The sequence below is a fragment of the Diplotaxodon limnothrissa genome, linkage group LG8, assembly GCF_057381915.1.
Source record: "Diplotaxodon limnothrissa isolate DT_005_m linkage group LG8, D_limnothrissa_male_GT1.1, whole genome shotgun sequence".
In the NCBI taxonomy this organism is placed as follows: domain Eukaryota; kingdom Metazoa; phylum Chordata; class Actinopteri; order Cichliformes; family Cichlidae; genus Diplotaxodon; species Diplotaxodon limnothrissa.
The window spans coordinates 23,305,929-23,332,769 of NC_140603.1; the positions used below are offsets into that span (position 1 = coordinate 23,305,929).

The 26,841-nt window shown below is 40.6% G+C and overlaps 1 protein-coding gene across 2 annotated transcripts in view; it reads right to left on the reverse strand.

Annotated features, from left to right (window-relative positions):
- The window catches only part of usp54b (ubiquitin specific peptidase 54b), a 46,778-nt gene extending 20,302 nt beyond the window's left edge, over nt 1-26,476 (reverse strand). For both annotated transcript variants that reach the window (XM_085360910.1, XM_085360911.1), the window contains exons 1-7: nt 26,321-26,476; nt 16,310-16,402; nt 8,275-8,409; nt 6,910-7,023; nt 6,692-6,774; nt 4,818-4,923; nt 1,245-1,391 (exon numbers count right to left, since the gene is read on the reverse strand). In XM_085360910.1, coding sequence (XP_085217036.1) covers nt 1,245-1,391; nt 4,818-4,923; nt 6,692-6,774; nt 6,910-7,023; nt 8,275-8,409; nt 16,310-16,402; nt 26,321-26,476 — 834 coding nt within the window. The remainder of the gene's footprint in view (nt 1-1,244; nt 1,392-4,817; nt 4,924-6,691; nt 6,775-6,909; nt 7,024-8,274; nt 8,410-16,309; nt 16,403-26,320) is intronic.
- Between the last annotated feature and the right edge of the window lie 365 nt (nt 26,477-26,841).

Genomic DNA, 26,841 nt, shown 5'->3' on the forward strand with positions numbered 1-26,841 from the left:
AAATAATTTATGCATGTGCTTACATCTAGCAGAAAGCAGTTTGCTGTAGATCAAATTACAAATTACTACTTTTGGTCCGGAAATCTAGGACTCTACTGTATTCTGATTTTTCACACCCTGGACCTTATTCACTTTTATAACAACTCTCCAAAAGGTATGAGATATGCATAATATTTTGTTTTATTGTAAAAACTAGGACTAGTAGACTGTGATGCATTTTCTCTTAAACAAAAGAGAGAAACCAATTTCAGTGTATGATTGTCAGGCTTGCACTCTGGAGCATTGCCACTAATCTACCATGAACCCTTACTTGAAAGGACAGAAAACCAAAAAACTCCAGCACTCCTGCAAAACATTAGCATGCAAAAACACTCGGTATGCCAGTATGCATGCACTGTTAGCAAGAGATTACAATTATTTGGCTCTAAGCTTTTAAAAACATGCAAATTTTGCCTGTTGGTGGCACTACAGTAAAAGTGAGTTTTGTTTTTTGTTTTTTAATTGAAATCAGTTTGAGACAACCCAGCAAAAAAAAAAAGGTTGAATTTACTGGTCCTTGAAATGACATCCCTTTATATCTACATTTGACTGAACCTTGAAAGGAGACCTCTTCTTCCTGTGAGACGACTCTATAAACCCCTGCAGCACTGTGCAACCAGAGTATCTGGGAACAATAGGCTTTGACTGTCCAGAGTGCAGTACAAATAAGCTCTGCAAGCAAACATTTTTAAGAAATCCCATCCAGCACTAGTTTTTGCATTTGTTTTGTTTTATTTGTTAATAATGTGTTGCTGTGTAATTGCAAACCTTTCACACCCAAATACAATGCAAATAAGATAAGATATGCATACGTTTGCATTTTTGAACAGTAAAGTGTCATGCAGATGTCAACTAAACTTTTTAAATTGCAACAAATTTAATCTTAGACGTTTCCATTGTTCTGCAAAAAAAACAACAAATTTTCACCTTCACTTCAATAAAATTCAAGTATTTATGAGTATTTTTACCGACCCTGACTGGTTTTGAAATTAGACTTGAAAAGGCCCAGGGGCGTCTGGTGCTTGCTGGGAGTTAACAGCCCTTCTGATTCACATATACACACTGCACACAAAGCTATTTTCGCCACAGAATATTAGGGAAATTACATCTGTGTATTTATGTCAGTTTGGGCTCAGCTGCTTGGATAGAAACACACGATATACGCTAATTTTGTTCAAAGGAGTGTATAATGTGCGGTCGCTTACATCTCCCAGACGCAAGCAGGTTCCCAGGCTGTGTATGACATCCTCTGCTAGGTCAGAGTGGTCTGAATCCCACACCAGCCCGATGGACACAATCTCCGGTGAGTTCATCAGCACCCGGCGGATACGCAATACCTCCCCACAGTTACTCTGTGAGAGCGAAAGGACGAGAGGAGGTTAACAAACAAAACAAAAAAAGAGTGCGTGATTAAACAGCTTTATTCATCATGTGTGATGAGGCTACAGAGTGTGCACATCACTAAAGCCATCCCTATTTGGCAGTAATGAAGACGCACACACACGGAAAACCTGAACAGTAGGAGCGTGAGGGACAGAGACAAAAGGCTAAAAAAAACAGAGAGATCATGAAAGGACTGTAAGAGAGAACGACAGAGGAAGAAGTGCTGTGCTGAGTTGTATTTGTCCCTTGGGCCTTCTGTTGAGTTCAGAACCGTGTGTTCTGAATCCTTCCTTTGAGTCATGACCCACCACAGAGCTGGTGCACACAGACACACACACAAACGTACACACATGTACACACGCAAGCATGCACGCAGTGCTGGCAGAGCAGGCTCGGAAACAGCCTGAGAACACCCTGGCAACCAGACACTTTGCCAAACACAGCACTCGCACACATAAGCACAATTGCACACAGAACTCTCCCTTTGTGGGCGGCGGGCTGTCTTGCACTGGCACCAGAAATGGCAGGAAGGTATTTTGCCAGGGTCTGCTTCTCAATTCTCAGAAAGGGACACAAACACAAGCCAGGGAGCAGCAGCCAACCAGCACAGCACTGAGACACGAGGCTATCTGTATGCTTAGGACACATGGACGGGACACACAGCTTCAGTTAGCTCTCAGCGCTGAGGGGAACAGCCGCTGACAACATCATTCATCAAACGGTTGTGCAAACAGATTCGCTCTGCTTCATAATACAGCATTGATCGGTGCAGCCTCATCGTTGAATTTTATATGCAAAGATTTTTTTCCCCCACCATTCTTTTTCTTTTTTTAAATCACTGTGGCCATGCAGACCTTTCCAAGACACGGAGAGTTATATAACAGGGCTGCTGGTCAAATGATACTGTAGGATCGCAGTATGCTGATTGTGGCATTCTTCAGATTAAAATGACACAAAGCTTGTTGTTGTTGCTTCCTGACAAATCAAAGAGCAGCGGAATGAAAATGCTTTCTCATCTTTAATAATGGAGTCACTGAAGAGATCGTTCATGGAGGATTGATAAACGCCTAAACCACCACAGCTGATGAGAGAGGCTGTAAACAAGCCAACAGTTTAGCTAGATTATGTAAACCGCTTTATTATATCAATACGGATCACAGCCAAAACTACAAAAATCCAACACACAGGCCCATTTCACAAGTCATTTGTCACCACCATGGTCACTGACTGCATATAATAAATGTATCATTATAGATAATGGATATCTGAAGCCATAAATCTATGATCACTTATATACATACATTTGAATCCTGCACAGCCAGCAGCAGCCAAGTATGTTAAATAATAATTCTAATTTTTTTCTTTCATTACATTGGATAGTGACATGTCTTATTTTTTCTACCAAATGAACAATCACAGTAACTATAGTAATGGATTACTTTGATGGGGTAACATAGCAATGCACTGCCCACGGTGTGTAGAGTTGTTTAAATCAGCTGCAATATAAAAAAAACTGCAGTCTAATTCTGGCTGGTTCTGAAGAAACTTGGTTACTAGTAAAAGTTTAAATGTAATATCTTTTAGTGAAGCATCACAGATTTATTACAGCACAAAAATATAGTTTGAATTTGGCGCCCAGGCTGGCATCCAGGATGGGTGTCATGTAAATATGTTACATAAAAATTGGGGAGCGGGTGGCATGGAGGTGGGGTGTTTAGCGCGCAACACCACACCACATAGATACTCCAGCATTCTCCCACAGTTCAAAGACATGCACGGGATTACGCTAAGTGGTGACTGCAATTTGGCTGCCGGTGTGAATGTGACAAATTGGCGACCTGTCCTGGATGGACCGTGTCTCACGCCCTGTAACAACTGGGATAGGCTTCAGCCCCCCTGTGACCCTGAACTGGATAAGTGGAAGAAAATGGATGGATAAAATTGGGGCATAATAAGTAAACAGCCCTCCCGTGGGTGGATGCTGAGGTGGTGGAAGGGTTGAAAATAGCAGGCAGGGATGCCAAGCAACAGCACTAGTACATCGGAGGGGAAGATAAGAATTTCTGCAGCTTAAATAGTGCATTTATGTTATATGTGCTCTGAAATAAATCACAGTATACACTCTGTAAGTCTTATAAGATCTAAATGTTTCATATAGATATATACACACCATTCCCTACTCAAAAAACATGAACGGGAGCACTGAGTAAATCCTATGAGTAAATAACGTGTCACATTAAAAGACTACATAGAAAACATGAACATTTTTATTTTGTTGTCACATGTCACAGTGATCCAGTATAATGTTTACATTTTGATGAACATCTGAAGAGCTAAAACACTGATCATCTCATCTACATATTCACTTTATTGCACTGATATTAGTTCACAACTCGCCAAATTTCAAATCGCCTGTGCAAAACTTCGCCATCAATCACATTATCCAGTCCCTGCACTGTCCTATCTTCAATCTCACACTTACAGTATCATCCAGCAGCCTCGCTTCCATCCAAATACCATCACTTTGTTTGAGCAACGCCCAAGGTGGTATTAACAAAAGATCAGCGCTGCAAGTGATGAAAGATAAACACAGACAGGTTGTGTGTCTCCCGTGGGACTGCGCACACAATGCCAATGTTTACCGTGGTTAAAGAAACACTGGGTGTGTGTTAGTGTGGCTGCAGCAGTGGAAGTGGTGATTGTGCTGTGTGACGAGAGGGGCAGCTGCTCGCCCGTGCCCAGAGAGGAGGCTCTTTGTACAGATACTTTGGCAGACAGAGGTGGGTGTGTGTGGTCAAACTGGATCTATTCAGCAGCAGCACTTCCCCATGTGGCATCGCAACACACAAGCCTGCAGAACAAAGGAATCATTGAAAATTCCTCTGTTCACGTACGCCATTTTTTCTCTTCCCGTTATTGCTTTTACAGTTCGCATTTCGTGCACGGCTCTTACTCCAAAAACACTCCGTCTTCATGTATAATTTCAAACCGATCTTCCTCTGAACAACCAAACACAGTTTTCTCCCACAAGAAGAAACTGATGATTGCCATCATTTACTGTATGGGAGGTCGACGAGGACAACTTGGAAAATGCTTCCCGTAATAGAAAGAGAGATGAAAAACGGGAAGAAAATGCAAATGAGCCGCTGATTATGTAACAGAGACCCGCCGTAGCGAGAAGGAGGAAAAATAACAAAGAAATGATGAAACAAGTGCAAATTATATTTTCAGAATGTGATTTTCACCCTGCTTTAGTTTCCTGATTACATTCTTCTCTTGATAAAAGGGAAGAAGTTGAGCGTGGAAGGGCACAAAATGAAATGCACGTTTTCTGTGCACGTTGAAAGGAGTGCACGTGCGTCATGCAAAAGTGTCCTGTGTGTGCACGCTCTCACGGGGCAGTTGCGTAGGTCTCCCATGTTGCTGGCGTTGCGGAGCAGTTCTCCAAACATGTCCGGCGTGGGTTTCTCTCTGCACTCCAGCATCCTCACTGCCTGGTTACTGCAGCATTGGATACACACACACACACACACACACACACACACACACACACACACACACACACACACACACACACACACACACACACAAAATAAAATCAGACACCCGGTGAGTGAATGCATCCCAGAGTTAGACCCAAAAGAAGGAAAACTTGATAAGTTTGTTTGTTTGTTCCTCTGCATTTAGATATTGATGCTGGTAATGAAAAATCCCTCTACAGTGGGTAACTTAGCAAGACAAGCACTCATTAGGCAAATGTGCAACACACTATACTACGAAGCCAAATGAAATTTACTCCAGTATTTCTCTCACTTCACAAACGTTATATTCTTTAAATGAAAAAATAATAAATAAGAAAAAGATGTAGATTATATAGACATGCATGTCAGCTGTGAAAAAACCTTTTAAGTCTGAGAACATTTCTAAACCCTGTCTGACTGATGCTGATCTTTGACCCCACTGTAGTAATTGAGCATTAACCATATATCAGCATTACTGTTGAAGAAGTTCTTCTACAATTATCCACTCAGAAAGCTTTACTTGTCCACCATAAATGCATTTTTCTCTGACAATCTCCTTCACTAAAGCATAAAACAATGACACTTACTAATACTAAGCTCTGTTTATCCCTTTTAAGTACAATTGTCCTCTGAAGGACAAGCTCAAATATATGTTATAATTCTCTGTGAATACAAAACAAACTTTACAAATCTGTCTCAGGCTTGGTACCCAGTATGGGATAATGCGTGCATTTATTCGGCATTGTGCTTTTGTTTTTATTTGTTTGCTTTTTGCTTTTTCTAGCGACATATTTCTTTCCTTTAAGAATAACAATTTTAAAAACCTGTCCTCCTCCTAGCCGTTCTCCTCGCCTCCTCTCACCTCTTCCATTAGCCTGAAATGAACTCAACCTCTTCTCTGTACACTCTCTCACTCGATTTCAACCCCTTGCTCAACCTCTCCTCTTCAGATACACAGTCAGATGAGGAGTCTAAGAAAGCAGAAAATACAACGACAACAACACACCGGCTGGGTACACTCTTGCACCGTGTGCTTGAACCACACATTTGTTTTCTCTTTTTGGTGCCCTCTGACTATCTTACTCATGCTGACTTTTGCATATTTGGTTATCTAGACTGTAAACAACAGGCTTCATTAAGGGTAAAAATAGCTTGGCAGCGCTCACAGGCACAAACAGAGACCTGTGGTACCTCTGTGCCCCACAACTACTTTGACATAGAGTGTTTATTTGTACTTTTGCCCCCTCCCCGCCATTCATTCCTCTATTTCCTCGGCTGTGTTTCATTTCCAAACGGGATATAGGAGGATCTGTCCTCTTATTTCTGTCTTGTTTGGCCTTTCCGGGGCCCTCACTTCCACTTATAGATTTATGTCGGCCCCTGGGTCCGCTAAATCAAACACCTGATTGATTACTTTCCCTGCACCTTATTTCATTGACTCGGCACATGTGCTGGGTTTTTTTGAGTACGCACACATCCTGCATGTGTATTTGTCAACACAACATCATCTACCTGTACATGGGGGAATCGTTTTGCACATCCTCACCTGCCCTTGCACGAAGATACACGTGTGTGGACGTAATGTGTGATTGCCACTCACGGTTCAGTAAGGGACCCGTTCAGGGAAGTAGGGAACACGCTGTACCTTCCTTTACTGCCACCCCGCCACAGCTTGCTGCCAGATTTACTGCAGTGTGTGTAGGTGTGTCTGTGTGTGTTTAGGTGTGTAGGTGTGCGTCTTGTCTTACCACAGGGATGTAGTGGAGATATAATGAACCATCTGAATGAAGGGCAGGGGGTCTGATGTGGCTCCACAGCTGTTACACACACACTGGAAACGAAAAGCATTCTGAGGTTCATACCAAGACGTCGCGCTCATGTTGTTTGGACGGTTTAATTAATGCATTCAAAAAGTGAAAGATGTAGCAGCTCTTTGAGGGCGCAGAAGGGACAAACATCCCCTTACCTGTTCGAACAGAGTCATGGCAAACTTCTGGTGTGGAATACAGTGTTTTGCTGTGCAGATGTCCTCTCTACTCTCTGCGCTGATATGGAAGTGGATTCGCATCAGGAGGTTCTCCTGAGAAACACGTGGGAAAGACATCAGTTAATGTGTGTGTGGTATGTACGGGAATATGGTCGGTTATAGTGTGGGTGCGTGCGCGAGCGCGTGTTTGATCGCTCCTCTCTGTTGGTGCTCTTGTTAATCTGACCGTGGGAGCTGCATCTATATTTCATAAGAAGCCGACGGATTCCCTGACTGAACACATTTACTACCAATCGATCAGACACCGCCTCTCAGGCACACACATAAAACGCACACGAAGAAAGAGAGAGGCACAAAAGTGGCGAAAAGAAAGCAACAAGAGGGTTTGAAAAGAGGAACGCGCCGAGGAAGTGAAGTAACAGAACCTGTGGAGTGTCACCAGAATATTTTAGCATCCGCTGCACGTAGAACTCAAATATTTTGGAAAGATCAATCATGTACTGTACCGTTTCATGAACCCGATCGGGAGTGATTGCTGGAGGTTGCTGGCCGTCCCTAGGTGTACTATTCTGAACCAAGACCTCCTTGTAATTGTTTTGTTTGCTAGCACACAGTTTGAAGACTGCAAACACCTGCGAACTACTTACCAACTGTGAAACCAGAAAAAAACAGAAAGGGAGAACATTAAATTAAATTTGTGCCTCTTGAATCGTGTTGGCTGCAGCACATTCAAACTGAAGATGAACATTCTCAGTTTCCAGACGGTGTTGCACATCTTCAAGTTACACTGCCACAGTAGACCAACTGTAGTTACTGTGGGTAATGCATGTTTTTCCCTAGCGACTGAATGCTGCCAGGGGATGTTTTAAATGATTATGTTTTCTTCAGCTATCAGAAAGGAGTAATGATTTTATCTTTTGGTCAGATTGTTGGCCGACAGAATAAGATAGCTGTTTAAGTTTGGTTGTAGAGCTCCTGAAAAGGCACTCAGGGGAGATGGTGTGTTTTCCCATTAAGTTCAATGTTTTTCGTAAGCTTGAAGATACATCAGATGAGATGACAAGGAATCCCTCACAGCATAACAGTGTAACAACCCAACAGGCACCGGCGGTGGAGTCACAAACACAGAGAGTCTAAACAAAAAGTGAACATTCCACGCTTGTCAAAAGGCATATTTCTTTGAGGCTGCTGTGCTCGATATCTCCTCTCCCCTGAAGGCTTCCGACTGCAGTAAAGATGTGGGAGTTCCTCAAACACTCGCTCAGATCAGCCTTTAGGCATCCCCTCACCTCTTATTTATGTGTGCAGGTGTGTGTGTACGGATAAATGTTGTCGCAGACTCACAAAGCACTCAGCAGCATCGTCCATGATGCCCAGCTGAAAGCGCTGTTCGTCCTGGAAAGTCTTGGCCAGAGCGCTCCGCAGTGCATCTGAAGGCAAGACGCGCTCACTGCTGAACTGGAACTGAGCAAAGATACTCTGCAAACAGAAAGACATCCACGAATCTGTTAATTTCTTTTCTTTTCCTCAAAGATCCATTACTTTACTTTTTTACAGAGCAGATCAAAAACCTCTAAACACAGCTGCCCTGTAAAGAGGAACCATGTTCTGTCAAATGACCCATAAAACAAAGAAACACACAAACAAAGCTAGTTGTGATCTTGTCAGGGACAAAAGTGCTGCACAACAAAGTCCGAGTGGACTAAAACAAACGGCACAGCTGGCCTCGATATCAGACAGTATCAATAATAAATGGCATTTGTAGTTCACTTTTCTCTGACAAAAACAGCTCTGAGAGTGCTTTGGAGCCGTAAAACCAAATCAAACTGTTGCAGGAGGCTCGGAGGAAAAGCTAGGCCACCGAAGTGTGTTTTGAGGGCAGCGATCAGAGTGGAAGGGAGGATCTGTCATTTTGAAGAGGAAGAAGACTGCAATGTTTATGCTCGTGCAGGTGTAGCAAGTGTTAAGTGTTAAAATTGTGTCTCTCTTTATCATCACGCAACGTCTCAGACTTTAGATGGTGAGCCACTGGAGTCCTGATCCCCTGATTTAGGCATTATACTATTCTTCTTCTAACTGTGCAGCTAACTTTTTAAATACGTTTGGAAAATTAACTGCTGGGAAAAACTGATAAAGTGTTTCTAATTTCTTTATAAATATTCCAGGTAAATAATTCCTGCCACAATATCATAATTCTGTATTTTTTGATCAGATTAATTTTAACAGGATTATTTAATACAATTAATAATTGATGTTTTTGGCATCAAATTTGTGCATTAAATTCAACAAAATTCATCTGAAAACCAAAGAATCGGCAACTGAAGATGTGGAGCCTGGCGGGGGCTGTATTTTGGCTTTTAGGAAGTCATTAGCCGTGTTTATAACACAGAGTAAGGCGAGAGAATAACGGCACAAAGCAGTAACACTGATCGTCTTGTTATTTCGGAATTTTCGGAAGCCTAACTCGTATCTGAAAATAAAATTAGATTAATGGCACAAACCTTGTTACCTTATTTGGTCAGCTCATTTTTGTAAAATTGCCTGTTTGACTTAAATACCTTAAATCCTACATGGGATTGTGAAATTTCAGCCAAATTTTAGTGGTTGACAGGTTCGCTCCAATAAAATTGAAAGCTCTATATATCCAGAAATAATTCCACATACAGAATATTTGTTTTAATAATTTGGTAATATAATATGTGATAGAAAATATATATATATTTGAGTAATTTTGTAGATATTTGTGTAGAAATAATAGCGCTGCACTTACTTGGGTCATGGGTCAAGGTTGAATTAGATTAAATTAAGGGATTAGATGAACAACTGTCAATTCAATTTCCATTCAATTTAATTTATATGGCACCAAATCACAACGGCTGCTTCAAGTTGCTTTATGTTGTAAGGTAAAGACCCTACATTAACACAAAAAAAACAGAGAAAAACTTAACAGTCATATGACCCTCTGTGAGCAAGCACTTTGGCGAAAGCGGGAAGGAAAAAGTCCCTTTTAACAGGAAGAAACCTCCAGCACAACTAGGCAGGGAGGGGCCTGAGACAGTTGTAAATAGTGGCAGTAGCTGCAGAAAAAGTAGTGGCACAAGAAAACGCAGTCTGAAACTTAAGCGTAGTGATGTAGGTCTTAACACAAGCACTTCACCCAGTATTGAGTTCAAGCAGAGGCACCGAGAGCAACTTTTGACTGAAGCTGGACGAAGGAGAGCTGCAGTGTCCAAAGAGGGAGAGATAAAAGCATGGATGGACTTCCTCCAGACTGCCAACGGATAAAAATGACCTAATTTTTTGATGGTAAAAATTCTCAGTAGGGGGAAAGAAAAAAAAAAAGCAAAACCGAGCAACTATTTTTGACCAACGCTAAAACAGCCCAAAACAGAAATAAACATAAGTCGCTCTGACGTGTCGGAGCAGTGGTTGGTGCTCTGCTGGTTTCCGTCCCAGTGGTATTTCAGTCACTGATTAGATGGCTGCGCTGAAACGCAGCGGGTGCTCTGTGTCTGGAGGACTTAGAAACAAAAAATTTAAATAAAAATATTCTAACATAGTCACAGTTCATCAGCATCCACGTGTCATGATTATGTCCACGTTGGTTCCATTTTTGTTTGGTATACAGAAATATAAGATCATGAACACAGTTAATTTATCTTAAACACCAGCAAGTATTCCTATTTTGTGAATGTTTTTCCATCTATCCTCATGTTACTGAATCAGTGCAGATAAATACTGGAATTGCTACATGTGATAAATTGCACTATGGTAAAGGTTTTTTATTCGCATTCAACAAATGCTTATCTAGTTCAGGGTCCAGGGTGTGCTGGAGCCTAACCAAGCTGACAGGCAGGCTCCAGCTTGAACAGGTCGCCAGTCTGTTGCAGGGCTAAAACACATTTGACACTTAAAGTATTCTGAGTGGGTATAACTTTAAATAGATTAGAGCTTTGGGAAGCTCTGGATTAGAGCTAGGCAAGCTAAAAAAGTTAATCAGTTAATTCCTTAGCTTCTTAAAATCCACATGGACGCCAGCGAACCTCCTCAGGTTAGTTTCAGATTGAACTTTACTTTTACCTACATGCAAAACAGAAAACAGAAGCTGTTGTGTTTCAAAACTCTTGCATCCATTTCAGCCTAACAGTTCTTTAAGTGTTTGATACTCATACTGTAGATGAAGATTCTGTTGAACTTGTAAAGACACCTTCATAAAATTGTGACTTTTCTGACATTTTACAGGCAAAACATAATAAAAGATAATTTTTTAATATTAAAACAGGCATTAAAACTATATTTTAAAAAGTGGTAAGATTTTCTGATTGATCCTTGAGGGGAAGCAATAGAGTACTTGTGGTAATATTAATTATATGGTAACACTGTATTGCATGGAGTATTGCACATTGTGTTGCAATGCCATTCTGCACTTCAACTTGGCAAATATCACATATAGCACTGGGCAAAAGTCTTGACTGTGTCTTTTTTTTTTTTTTAACTGAGGAAACTGGACAATTAGGGGACAAATAAAGAAGTGGCAGACATAAAAAACTGTCTGCTGCAGTCCTTAAGAAAAAACTCCAGAAAAACCTGGAGAGATGCCCTTCAGCTGATCCTCAAGCCATTCATCAACTAGGGAAACGGGTATAAAAGAGCGAGTTATGCTAAATTACTCAAGGAATGGACTGAAAATCTGTGGCAACAAGTCTTACAGAGTGATGAATCCAATTTTGAAATTTTTGCTTCAATATGTACAGAGTAGATAAGGAAAGAAGTACAATAGTGAGTGTCTACATGCTTCTGTGGAGACTCTGTCTCCATTTTAACCAGTGGTTTTGGGGATCTTGTAAAAATGCATGGAATCCAGAAAAATACCATCAGATTTGGACCCAGCCTCTGATTGATTGGCAACATTTTCCAGCATGACAGTCATCTCAAACACACCGAGTGAAAATGTGTTTGAAAGCATACCTGGGTAGAAAAACACGCAATGAAACACTATCAGTCAGAGCACAGACCTCAACATTATGGAAGCGTTATAGAGAACAGAACAAAAGGCAGCCAACATCCAAAGAACGTCCAAAGAAGAGCTTTGAATGTCCTTCAAAGGAGCCTGGAAAACACTTCCTGAAGACTACTCAAAGAAAGTTTGCCTGAGAGAGCTAACGCTGAGTTGCAGAATAAAGGCACTCAAACCCAATATTCACCTTTAAGCTCATTAGAACTGTAAAAATTGTTTTTGCCTTATATGCTGTATTGCCATGTTTGCACATGTTGGACCTATTTCCTATATAAAGAAAAAAATTAGGGGTGGCTTGAGCCTTTTGCACAATACTGTAGGGCTATTCTTAAGCTGCACTAGCCTTCCCACAGTTGCTGCTCTCTTCAAGCTACTTTGCAACCCACCTCCACCTCAAATCTGCCTTTCATGCCACCCTTTGATGTCTGCTCTATTCTGTGCTGAGTGCTGTTCTACAAAAACCAAACTATAACCACAAATTGTCTTTTGACTATAGTGGTCCTGACTGAATTACAAAAGGGCGATTCAGCAGAAAGAACAGAGGGAAATTTTATCCATCAAGTGTAAATCTATCGAAGACAGAAAAATGTTGCATTTCAGTACAGACTGTGACGGAAAACGTACACTCATTTGATTAAATTGCGTTTGCTGGAGGCTGCTCAATAATTTTCTGAAGCTTCAGTCAGCAAGAACAGCAAACAGTAGAAAAGGGAAAAGTTGCTTCTGAAAACACAAGTTAACTTATCAGGCAACTTTTTTTTTTAGTAATTAATATATTAATTTGCATCAAGCCATTTACCTAAATTAATTATATCTTTAGAGGTTATTTTTATGAAATGTGGGGAAGTGGTAAAAATCCTAAATGAAATAAATCTAAATAATACAGACTTGATTTCTCAAACTGGCTTTCAATTATTATTATTAATGTCGTATCAAATTAAAAGTCAGATTCATTGAACCCTGCAATAACCCTCCGGGTTCCTTCAAAATGTATTTGCCAAAGCAAATAAGTCTGTTTGACAGACAGCTGAGAGTTCACTTCCACCAAACCTAATCTTCCTGCGCCTAATCACGGAGCAACCGACTTCAAACATTAAGTTCACAACAAAATTAATGTGAGTTTAAACTGGATTTTCAAGCCTGATTGCAGCACTAATCTTAGGTTTAGCCTAAATTAGGATCTAATTAAGCCAAATAAGCATTTAATGAATCTGTGAAGTGTGATTTAGTCTGGTGCTATTAAGTTAATGATTTCTTCATTTCAGGTGTTATTTTTGAAATTGTGGACGCACGATCTAGCAAGATGGCTGTGATCAGGTGGGCCGGGCATGTTATAAAATAATAGGCAACAATAGGCTTCGGTCTGTGTGTGTGGGAGCCGAGGGTTGGCAGTGGGAAAGGTAACGCAGTGAGGGAGAGAGCGAGCGAGAATAAGAAAGGGAAATAGAGAAAGAGAGAAGAGGAAAACGGAAAAGTGAGAGCAATAGGGTGTGAGTGTGTGTGCTGACTGCAGCAATGCACCAAGGAGAATGGAGGGGGAATATACCCTACAAAGAGAGGGAGGGAGGAGAGAAGGAGGGAGGGGGAGGAGAAGGGGGAGGGATGAGGCAGAGTGAGTAAGAAAGGAAGGTGTGTGCGCGTGTATGTATGTTTGTGTGTGTGTGTGAACTCAGTCCGAGTGTGAGGGCAGGAGCAATCGACGCAAACTCCCACATTCATTCATCTTTCTGCTTCCCTTTTGCTCGTTTTTCTCCTCTTCACCTTCTTTTTTCTTCCTCTGTCTTCTTGCTCATTGCAGCATGTGTGTGTGTTTGTGTGTGTGTGTGTGTTGCGTTCGGGTATATCTGCATCCAAGTGTGCGCATGTGTTTGTGTTGTTGTTGAGAGAGATAAAATGTTGCAGTGATTTCTAAGGGGATAGCCACAGGCAGCCTCTGAACTTATGTTTACTACGAAGGCAGGCGCCTTCATCTGCTGCAGAGATCCCCCTCCAAAATAAAAGGATCCACAATCTGCATTTATGTCTTTGGCTCTTTAAATGTGATGCGTGAAAATTTAAGCAACCATTAAAGTTCATCTGGCGTGTGTTTTGGCTAGTTGCTCAGAGACCTTTATCTCCACTGCTGTAGGGACTACAGCCACAGTGTAAGAACAATGTTACATCTGTTCTTTGGTGGGACGGTTAATGGAAACTGACAGGAAAATGTAAACGCTTAGCATGGTGACAATACCTTTGATTTCTACAGCTGTTGCACCGCACCCCAAAAAGCTTGAGGGTGTGTGTAGGTGTGTGTGTAGGTGTGTGTGTTAGAAAGATTTGTGAGCATCTTAAGACGTACGTGTGTAGCAGCATAGCGTGTTCGGCATACAAGTAGGACCTTCGTGTGTGTGTAGTATCCCAGCGTGGGCTCTGCTAGCTCAGCGCTTTCAGTCAGCCAATTAATTACAGAGAAGCACTGGAGACAGAGCAGCGTGTGGAACACACACATCGACACCGCTACACACACACACACACACTGAATCACACCACACCACATTACACACAGCACTTCTCTTCACTCAGACACATATTTGTCATCACTGATGCAACAAATGGCGGAAACAGTGCTGCATAAGACTCGTTTACTACGAGGGTCTCACGATTTCACCGATCTCCTGTTTCTGTTTGGTTACTTTGCCACTGCTGAAATGATGAAATATAATAAATATTCATACATATAAATATGATAAATTAATTTAACCAGTACACAAGTCTATAAATGTGCTGCTTCTAAACACTTAATAAAATCTGCTCTTCACAGAACCACATGTTGTATTTTTACACTATGTGCAGAAAGACAAAATACTGCATATGAGCAAAAGCCTATTTTAAATGCAGCCAATAACAAAACAGGTAAATTGTGTAGATTAGTAGGTTTGTTGTCAAGTTAAAACCTCATCTTCACAAGCTGTTTTTAATAGTTTTTGAAGAAGAAAAAAAGAATAAAGGTCACTAAGTGGAAAGAAATCATACAAATACAGGCAAGAAAAAAATATATATAATGTAGCAGCACTGCTTATACATTGCATGTCTTTGGCTTGAGATAGACTAGAGTAAGTGTTGAACCCTTTAAAGCGTGAACCATTAAACCATGAAATTGCCAAAAAAATCAAATGTTTTATTATAATGGACAGTTTATTAAAGTATCCGACTAATTTGTTTAAAAAACAAATTATATGTATAATTCCATATATGACTTTTAATTTGTATCGTATTTCCTACATCTGCCTTTTTTTAAATTGCTTAAAATGTACTGTGCAATTTATTTTGTCTCAAAAACTGTATGTATCAAATATTATACACTAGGCATTAAGGGGTTAAAGTGATCTGACATGAAAATACAAATCTGTGATACTCATTTTATACACGAACACCTGAGCTGCTTCTTACTCCTGCTGCTTCAGATACCTCTTTTGCACAAGTCCTGGAGCCTTTTTGAGAACAGGGTAGCAAAGAAATTGGACTTATTTTCATGGCAAGAAAATCATGGCTAAAAGAATCTGCAACTGCATCTGCAAACCGTTGCTGAATTCTCTTCAGCAGTGGATTCAGCTTCTTGGTAGAAATGTGAACATCAAGTCTGGGCGACAGCACCATGCTGGTTGTAATGGCATGCCTTGAGGTACAACCTTTAGTAACAATGAGGCTAATGTCCAAGACCAAACCTCCTTTGAAAATGGTTGTGTTTAAAACTTTTGTTCATCTGGTGTGCTTTTTTCCCTCTTTTAAAGCAAATAATCAAAAGTATTAGAGTGTTACATAACCAGTTGCAAGAATCCCCCCTGCTGAGTTGAAAGAGATAGGTTTCCCCGACCACTGCGTAAATCCATAAAAGAATTTAGTCTTTAATTAGCTTAAAAAAACCCAAAATGGTTTTGGTTGTTATATAGCATGAATAAATGAATATAAGGACATGTAAAAATAAACATTCCTGTGTGTGCAGCTCTAATTGTTTCTAATAATCTTCTGTTTGCTGTTTATTAGTTTGTCTTATTTCATTTGCATCATATCTCCCTCTGTTTATCTGTCATTTACTGTAATTAGTCTTTTCGTGATAACAAAAGGACCCAATGAAAAGAAAACACAATAACATAGTTTTGTCGCCCTACACTGGTTGGCAGATAAATGTAATGGAATAATAAACTGTTTGCATGTTAAACCATTAAACTGAAGTATAAGTGAATTGTGGACCATAATGGACCAACAGAAACTGTCAACCAGGAAAACTGCCACAATGAAATACAGCAGAGTAATGGGCACTGCTTTAGGTTTACAGTAAAACCACTACAAGCCATTAGAGGACAAAAGGAGGGGATGTTTTACCTTCAAAGCACAGAAGATGCACGAGTCCTCCATGCACTTATGAGTGGTCAGCTGTCGAAAGCTTCTGCGGAAGATGTCAAGATGCCAAAGAACCTGAAAGACAGTTAATGAATTTATTATTTATCCAGTGTTCAAACTGGAACCAAGTCCTTTGTCCCTTTTTGTCTTAATTTTATTGTTTATTCCTTAGATTTCAGTTCCCTCTTGTTCCTTCTTTGAGCTTCAGCATGTTTAAATTTCTTGTTTTTATTTATTTCTGCGGGTTTGATCCTGCTCTGCATCACCGAGAGCTAGATTTTTAACATATCTGTTTTCTTATTTGTTTGCAACTCATGTGCTTCACATGACTTTTAATCAAAGGGTTGTTCTTGAAAAAAGGCAATTTTGGAGTCTCCCAAAGAGCCAAAGCAAAACATTTAGTTAATTTGCTCTTCATTTACTAAAAAATAAAATGCACTTTTGATTATTGAGTGATCAGAAATAGCAGGAAACTGCATTTGATTCATGTCATCTAAAATTAAATCATTCTGCTCCACTACCCACACAGCCCAAAGATCCATGTTACGCAAGTAAAACCCATAAATCAGATGTTAATTGAGCAATAAGTAAAAGTTTGAATACACCCTTCTTTTGGTTACTGATTTAAAAGCTTCAGTATGTTGGAAAAATTCTTAAAAGCTGAACTTTCATTATTTAGTTCTTAAAGCATGCTTGGAAAAGCAACACTTTGATCTATGTCCTTGAAAAAGATCCAATAGAGACTTTTTCTCTTTTGTGCCATCATATACTACCTGCACCTAAAAGCAAAATGCCTGCTTGTGTGCGCACTTTGTCTGTACTGATTTAAAACCTTCTGTCAGGACTTCTGGGAGAAAGGACGCAAACGCAGGACACAGAGGCAGGTTGAATAACAAAAAGCAAGCCCTTAATGGCTGTTATGAAAAAAGGAGATACAGGAAGTGCAAAAGACTAGAAAATAAAAACAGGGGATTAAAAATGGAACAAAAGAGGAAAAAGATGAACAGACAGTGAGGAAAACACAAGTTTATACACACATGCAGTCGATTAAAGATAAAGAAAGTTGAAAACAACTGACACAGGTGAAAGTAATGAGGGTGGGGTATGCAATCACAAAGGAGGGCAAACAGGAAGTAAAGCAGCTAAAAACACACACAGTCATTACCAGAGTAAAACAGGAAGTGGGAACAAGAAAAGAAAGAACACACTGGGAAAACATGAACTCTATAAAAACACAAGAAAGAATATCAGTTAAACCAAAACAAGGCCAAACTTGAACAAATACTAAATTAAAAACCAGGACAGCCAAATTATTGCGTGATTAATATGAATTAAATCTCGATTTGGAGCGACCTGTTTTCACAAGATTTGTTCTCTTTATTTCTGATGGTTTCGCTGCTTAGAAACTGCAATTGCGTCAGTCGCCATAATCAGTGGAATTACCATTTTTGAATATGCAGTAAGGCTAAGTTTGGTGGCGTGACAGCTCGTGGCTGCAGGTTTGCATAGTAACACAGCATGTTTTCTGGTATGTTGGTTTTGCAGGTACACAGCAGCCAAAAATAGCGACTGACAGCACCGCTGAAAAGAAAAGAGCAGGCCAGGTGCTCTGTTTTTCTGGAGTTAAAAAGTTTGACTAAAATCTAAAACAAATGAGATCCGTGAGTTTAATCTGCACCCAGCAGTGTGGCAAAACGAGCGCTTTGTTCTGTGTTTGAAGAGATGAGGCTGCTCACTAATGCTTTTGATGCATGGGCTCAAACAGACAGTTAAAGATGCAGCAGGGAATCCTCTTTTACTTCTTTCAACATGTTTTTCAGGTATTAACGTGGAAACCTGCAGTACATACATCATTTATATATGTGAGAAAGGATGCTTCAACCCCACGTGAACTATAGTTAAGTGCAGTAATTCATGGCTTAGTGTGATATTTTAACTTTGATTTAAGAGAAAATGAGACTGATGACATATTGAAAAGCTAAGCAGACATCAGATTGCACTCAGCAAGTGGACTTCCTCTTTTGCCATCAACCTGATCTGTTTACCTGCATCCAACCAAAGCCTGCCATCCTCAAGAAACCTCTGGTAGTAAACCTCTTCCCTTGTCCTTTCCGAACAGTTCTGCGTACAGATTTGCAAAATCTGTTTATAGAGGTTACTCACACTGTAGCTTTGAAAATAACTGAATCAAATGACTTTCAGTAATGTGAAATGATTGCAGAGAATCAACACCCAAGTCTGCAGCGCGTGATGGCTTTCAGCCATTTTCAACTAATTGTTTTTTTCCATCAGCTTCCACTGAGTGTGCTTTCTGCCTTGTATATTTTCAGCAATAAAAGACAGTCAGCAGACATGGCGATGGAAAACTACCAGCAAAAAAACTCAAAGAAACTAAAGAGAAAACAAAAAAAACTTGCAGAAAGGGAAGGTAAACCAGCTGTTGCCGTTCTCCCTCTCTTCAATGCATAACTGGAAGAAAGAGCTTTGAGTGCATTAATTCAGCATGATGTTAAAAGATAATATTAACATAGCAGTGTCCCTTAGGCCTCTACAGAGATCTGCAGAACAAATGCACAAGACTGCACGCACTTACAGTATGATTGCAAAAGAAACCTGAGCATTACACTGGAATGTGTGTCTTATAAAGAGAGTGATAAGTGGAAGAAAGAAAAGACAGCTGATAACAGACTGCATGCTGACGCCAGTGTATCCCTTCTATCTTCCCCTCCTCACTGTTTCTCCTCCTCTTTCTGTAGTTTATTTGGTCGTGATGAATCGGCTCCCTGCACAGCACTGCAGCAGCCACAAGGAGGGCACAATCTCTCCATGCCCATCTCTCTTCATCAGCATGTATCTATCCATCTCATTTTTCTCCTCCTCTAAGCACATCCCTCGCTTTGTTCCTCCCCCTGTCTTTCTCGCCCCTGCTATCATTTGTATCATTTGTTTTTCCTTCCTCTTCGTTTTTTCCCCCTTTTTCATTTCTTTGTCTTTCTCTCGCAAACAATGGTGAGACTGCAGGAACATCTTAGGGGGGGAAAAAAAACACCAGTTCTATGCATGACAAAAACGATGACCTCATCAGCTAATGCTTTACTTGGTGTGATAAGTGACAGGATGATACCTGATGCACGAGTGCCAGATTTATGATGCCTTGGAAAAAGTTTGCACAAAGTACGCTCATGTGTTCACTGCATATTTGTGAGATTTATGGTTCCCTGAGACAGCACTTCTGCTCAGACCTGGTGCAGTTTTAGTAAGGCTACTTGTGCTGCCTCGGCTAAAGTCAAGAAACGCAAGATTACACAGATTACATGAAAGACTGCAACAATATTGGCTGCGGCTAAATGTAGATACAGACAGGTGGCAAATCAAAGGAATGTCTACTGCAGGAAGGAAACTTTATTCATCTATAAGATTTTGCTGCTTTGATGATGGTGGTGAAGACCGCTGTCTAACATCACAGAGTGAACCCTTGTGCCCTATGGATTGGGGAGCCTTGCCATATATCAGAGACAAAGGCGATCACTATCAGCAATGTCGTATTGATTTGGCCCAAAACATGCCAGCAGAATGGCCCGCAGGGGTACGCAGGGCCATCAGGACCCCTGACAGGAGAGGTCACGGGATCAGGATTTTTCTCCTTTAATGTGTCATTCCACTATATCTGTGTTATTTTGGCAAATACAGTACCACACACTCATGTAATCTTTATCATTCTACTTATTCATGATTCACAGGAATAATACAGCTTAAATGCTCATGTTAAAATCAGTGTGTGAGCTCATGGCTCATTGCCTCATCTTGTTGTGTGCATCTTTATGGGATTTGCAGTTTTTGGGGGTTGTGGTCTGTCTCTGGCAAAACTCCCGTATTACTTAAAAAACATGCAGATTCACCTTTTTTAAGAAGTCAAAGTGAGTTGAAACTCCAAATAGATTACATTTTTTGGTACTTTCTTTGAGTCATTATGGCCTGAACAACATAAAATGAACTGACTATGGTAATACCCAACGCCTTATTTTCATTCTTGGACTCACCTTGAGTAGTTTTGCATGATTCACTGTTCAAAATAGCTCTAATTCACTGAGCCTTGGTGCTATTAATCATCAGTCTGAACACTTGCTTTAACTTGCGTCTAATTGGCTGACCCTTACAAACAAAAGGTTCAAACAGCAGGTGGGTGGAGCTCTGTGACCACTTTTTAATGAAGCCTACAAATGTCAATTGATTTGCTTATAAAGAGCTAAATAAATAGGTTACCATCACATATAAATGGCGTTGGGTTGTGACTTAGAAGCCTTGATAAACAGTCTTATTATAAATTCCTGTAACTTTAAAGGCTTCCAAAATGTACATACACACAGCTGCTGTCATTAATAATTGGAAACACTGTCACACTGAGGCATTTCCTGCACGTCAGCTGATCAGCATCAGCTGACTCTCTTAAATACCAATCACATTCAAACATCCCCCGGTAGTCTTCAATAAAGACAATAAGGAGGCCTTCATAATCGGATAACCGGAGCACCACCTGCCTCAAAGTGCTCTTAGGACTCTGTTGGCTGAATTCTGCCCTCCATGTCCCCAGCTCCTCCTGTTCCAGTCTCCTATTACCACATCTGGTAATGCCATCTCATTTCCTGTGCTTTTTGTTTAACACATGATACTGTTGTCATCGCAAAAGCGAGTTCATAATATCCTGTACTTTTGACTCGTGTATCTGTCATTTAGAACAGCAGTCCCCAACCTTTTTTGCGCCACGGACCAGTTTATGCCCGACAATATTTTCACGGACCGGCCTTTAAGGTGTCGCGGATAAATACAACAAAATAAAACTAGTACCGGTACCGAAAAAAAAGAAGATTTATTCATAACACACGTGAAAAGACCCAGGAAAACCGAGTTAACGATAAAAACGATAACAAAATAACGCTGAAAACCGATTAAAAACCCTGAAAACCACACATTTCACACCTGAGCCTCAACGCTCGCGGCCCGGTACCAAACGACTCACGGACCGCTACCGGTCCGAGGCCCGGGGGTTGGGGACTGCTGATTTAGAAGATTATGCTCACTTCGAGCTTCACATTTTTATTCTTGAAGTTAAAAATGAGCAAAACAGGCTCCCTTGTAGTATTTCTAGTCCATGCTATAGTATCTAAGTGACTTTAGTCTCTAAGGCGGTTGATTTGCAGCATGATGCTATCATTATATATCACGCACAATTAAAGTTTTGTGGATTTGAATTAGGTGATACTGCCATGAAATTAAAATTATATGATGTTTTTCTAAGGTGTGATACAATAATGGAAAAGTCATAAGCCACCCCTCTTTCCTTTATATTTTAAATCCAAGGAGCAAGAATTTCCTACTATTTTAAAGAGGTCTTGAGTAGTTCTCCGGGCTCTCCAGAGGTTTTTCAAAGTTTATCTTCTAGACGTCGGCTGCTACTCCACTCGTTTTCAGTTCAGTCCTTGTACCTGACCATTTTCATTTTTTGGTTTGTTTAACCACTTAACACTGACCTTTAAATAATTCAAGCATTAAAAAAAACATACTTAAAGGATGAGACCATTTAAAGTCGACACATAACAGAAAACATAGCAGGAAACCAATTTTGAAATGTGTTTTTAGGAACAAACACATAATTTGTTCCCATTTCTTTAGATGAGTCTATAAAATACAGCAAAATAAAGTAAAAATGTATCTTTGCAAACAAAATGATTTCCAAAGAGCCAACAGCTGAAAACTTGGCATATCATGGCATGCTGTGTGTCCTCAAAGAAAATTAAGGAAGTTGGACAATTGGAAGACAAAAGAAGTGGCAGGCATGAAAAACCTGTCTACCTTAGGTGAACAGTATCTGAAATTCATGTCTTTGAGCGATAGGAAAAAAAGTCCAGTAAAACTACTAAAAGAGGTCCCGAAAGGAGGTCAGGGGACAGGTACAAAAGTGAGCTGCTACAATAATCTGTAAAGCATAGTGGAGGCTCTGTCATGGTTTTGGCTGCATTTCAGCCAGTGGTGTTGGGGATCTTGTCAGAATTGATGGAACTATGAACACGAAAAAGTACAGTCAGATTTTCATCCACCATGCAATACCATCTGGAAAGGCTCGAAATATATCAAATTGAGGGATGGCTCACAACTTTTGAATAGTTCTTAAGCTACATACAATTGTAGCCACACTACAATTTTTTGCTCTACCTTCCCAATGCTGATTTTATTTCTCAAGTTTAATCATCAACTGAGCTCTGCTCCAACACTCAAACCTGCTCTGAATTCTTTCATTAAATGATGACTTTCAATAAACGCCCTTCGTTTTAATTCCCCCTGCATCAGTGATGAGTTTGCCTTTTGCATCAAATCACAAATATCGGAAATGCTTCAAAAGCCTGTTTTGTTGTCTGGTTCCTAGGATCATATTCAAACAAGTGCAAACCTCAAACTTGTCCCCACCGCTAGACCTTGAAATTGAGTAATGTTTTCTTTTTGAGTGTTTTTTGTATATTGCCTTATAGGGCTACTGGCATAATAATAACAACCATGCTAAATTTCTCCTGTTATTTGAATATTTAAAAAAAGCAAATTCCTTCAAATTTACAAGTCAACACAAAGAGGAGACATTGTCTCCCAAAGAAAACACTGCTGCTAAACTACCTCCAATCCCTTGTTTGCAGTCCAGGCTTTTCTTCTATGACTTATCAGTGTCACTATGTAACACATTTCCATAACGCTCACGTAGCGGCTAGTTTGGCACAGCCTCAAACAAAGAATAAGCAGCTACCTTGCACTCCGGCCTCTTTATTTGCTTGCCAGAGTCTGTAACTATAAAACGTCTCAGCTACAAATGTTCTGCTGTTGGCAGTCAGAGTGAACATAAGAGTCTTCGTGCACTCACAGCAACCAAGGAACTAAAGAATCAGTGCATTACTTTGATTTTTTATGGAAGTTTCTCTGCAATAAAATGTCCAAATGCTGAACATTAGCGTTAGCTTTGACTGTATGCCCACTGAACAGAAGCTAGAGAATGTCAAAATGTTAGAGTTGAGTGCAATCAGAAACTGCAAAAATCTTAGGAGTCAGCAAGAACTGTGTGAATTATTTCTGCTAAGCCACAACCTCAACTCGGCTGGCTTTATTCTTAGCGTTCCCTGATGGTGAATACGTGAAAAATTAGAAGGATCACTTCCACCTAGTTTCAAGGAATTAGGCTGGGAATTTTCAGAATAATCTTGCTGACAGACAGACTAAAGGCAGCGGAAACACCTCTTCACTGAAGCTTGAGCGTCCACCTCGACAGGATCAGAGTGACCAGTAAAGCATGCTGACCTGCACCATGGCATATTTAGCATACTGCGTCTGTTTGCACACACTAAATATTTTTCTTTACTATTAAGTAGTGTGGCGTGCTACAGCAGTCTCTACTTGTTCAGGGTCAGATTCTGATTCAAGCAGGTAGTGCTGAACTCTGACATCAGTACAGGTCCTGCAGCAATGTGCAGTGTGAAAAATCTTACTTTACTTTCACTTCAGCTGTATAACTGCAGGAAAACCAATGCAAGCGTATGATAAAAAATTTAACTTTGCAATCCATACAGACATGTTTTGTTTTTGATAAGAGTCATGTAGAAAACGCTGCACATCTACAATCTTAATTTTGCTCTTCCCTACCACTGCATCACACACACACAAGCACACGCACATGTGCACGCTGATGCCTGATGAATGAACCCATGTTTCTTTTTTATCAAAGCCAGCATTATCCATACATCCTTTAGCTATGATATTTTTTTACCTGTGTTTACACAATGAAAAGTTGCTGAACATGCGCTTTACCTCGGAGCACCTCGCTCATTATACTACATAAATTGATACAGAAAAAAAAAACACTGATGCAGCTGCTGTCACACAGCAGCTCCACTGCAGCAGCAGCAGCAGGAGGTTAACTTCTTTGCCCAAGGGGCCTTGAGGAGCAGGAGAGAGAGTATCTCACTTAGTATCGATGCACAATAGCAGTAAGACACTATACAGAACAAAGAGCAAAGCTTTTTTTTACAGCTAGCTGCTGAATGGACTGGTTGACAGTGTTTTTTTTAATGTTAACAAGATCTTAAAAACGTGATTTATAAATATTCATGAAATAAATGAACATAAATGAATAAATAATATGTGATAATGGTTTGTTTCAGTGTAAAAAAAAAAGAATATTTTTGGATTTCAGGCAGAAAATGTAGGGCTCTGTAAAAATAAAATGTTTCCCTATTAGAGACGTGGCATTTGTACATTTTTACATTAAAAAAAACTAAAATAATTTCTGCAACAATAATGTTTGGTTGCAGGATAACTGCTGATGAAGCAAGTTGTAAAGCTGAAATCTGATGTCTAATTGTTAATCTCACCTGCCAACAGACAGTTAATACAAGCAAAAACGCCCACATGAGCACCCCCCCCACACACACACAGACACACACAGTAAAGTACTGCCAACTGCAGCTCAGTTCTTTAACACTGCCTCAGTTTATCCTCACTCATCTGTGTCCTGCTAAAAACATCCTCTCCCCATTCTGTGTGTGCATGTGTGTGCACATGTGTGTGTGTCCTTGAAGTGGCCCACTTCCTTTGGTGCTGAAGCTGCACTGCATGCCTCTGTTGAGGCATTTTCTTTATTTCGCAAAAAAACCCAAACTATATGTCCTTCACTTTGTCTTTTCATCTCTCTCCCTCTCCCCCCACTCCCTTCTTTGCTCTTCACAAACATTCTGTTCTTTCTTCTTACCTTATTGGACTCTTTAATTCCTTTATACCTCTGAGCGGCATCCCCTTCGGTCTTCTCCTTGGTTTTTTCATACTGCATACTCCTCATCCCTTTCTTCTCTACTCCTCCTTCAGCAACTTTTCCTCTTCACATCTATCCCTCTGCTCTCTCCGACTCTCCCTAAGCTTCTGCCCCGCCACCCCCCTCCCTCTTCAGCTAACTTCTCTCTTTTCTTACTCTCTCTCTCTCTCCGTCGCTCTCTTTCAAGCCAGTACTCAAGAGGTATTTACTGTGTGTGTGTGTGTGTGTGTGTGTGTGTGTGTGTGTGTGTGTGTGTGTGTGTGTGTGTGTGTGTGTGTGTGTGTTCATGTGAGGGCAGGTATGTTTGTGCCAGCTGGAAGTCTTGGGAGGAGGGAAGCAATCTTTATGTGTGTGTGTGTGTGTGTGTGTGTGTGTGTGTGTGTGTGTGTGTGTGTGTGTGTGTGTGTGTGTGTGTGTGTGTGAGGAGATGCAGCAGCACAGCATAAGCATCCACATACTCAGACTGGATGTCCACACTGAAGCCAGACGGTCAGCCATGCCAAAACCAACCGAAGCACGCAAACCCTCGTTAATATGGCACTAATCTCATCCCCGTCGCGCTTTAAGAGTAATTTACTGCAGGCTTCATGAAAGTGTGTGTTAGCATTGTGCATTATGTCCTAAATGTGAAAATATAGACACAGATGTTGAAAAATGAGTTTTTATATAAGAAAGTAGTTGCTATTTTTTGCCAATAGTACACAAACTTAAACTGAAACATTTTCACTGTAAAGGCTTTCAGAGAAACACAGATTTGGAGAAATAATCACCTGTATTTTGTGCTTTTCTTACATAGAAGAGTGAGTTGTTAAGCAGCCAGAAAGTATTTGGAGCTGTGTAATTTATTATTCTTTATCACTATAGATAAAAATGCAGCTTTTCTTACAGAGTCTACATATTTTAGAGGAAGGTAAATGGAACAGCAGACAAGTTAAAGTGACAGATAATCAAATAAAGTCAGATTTTTTTTAACTTCTAAGAAAACCTACGAATTTAGAGCACTTGAACTAGTGTGACAATTACTCATGCAGGTGGATTAAGATCAGGTGCCATTGAATACTGCTTTAGTCGTAAGAATCTCCATGAAAAACATTTTAACGCCTAAAACTTTCTGCCCAGAAAATGCTTGTGCATGTGTTTATCTGACTGACCTGCAGGGCGCTGTTGAGGAAGCAGCTGTTCTGTCCCGGCTCGTTGCTCAAGCCTTTGCTGGGTGCTATAGAGGTCATGGTTCTCGGGGTCACCAGCCCCTGCACCCCACCTACCGCTCCACCGCCCGACGCAAAGTAGTTCCTCTTCCACGACATCACTACCTGGACGCCCCCGTTTCCACGACAAGGCGGAGAAGGGGCGGGGCAGCAGACCAAACAACGGCCTCTATGTCACTCCCATGAGAGAGAACGAGGGAGAATGAGAGAAAAGCAGAGGAGGACAAAATGGACGGAGGAAGAGGAGGGAGGTGGCGGCCGTAGATTGAAGAGACGCGGTGTGTCTTAGACGGGGATTTGGCACCCATACAACCCTGCCCCTCTCCAGCCGTGTTTTTACTTTAAAATCTGTCCACTTGCATGAGCCAACGGTTGGCTTTTTGTTTTTCTGTTTTTAGCTCCTCGGATTTAGCAGTTTGTGTTTAAAGACATGAGAACGTTTCCAAAGCGTCCTTTGGCAGATT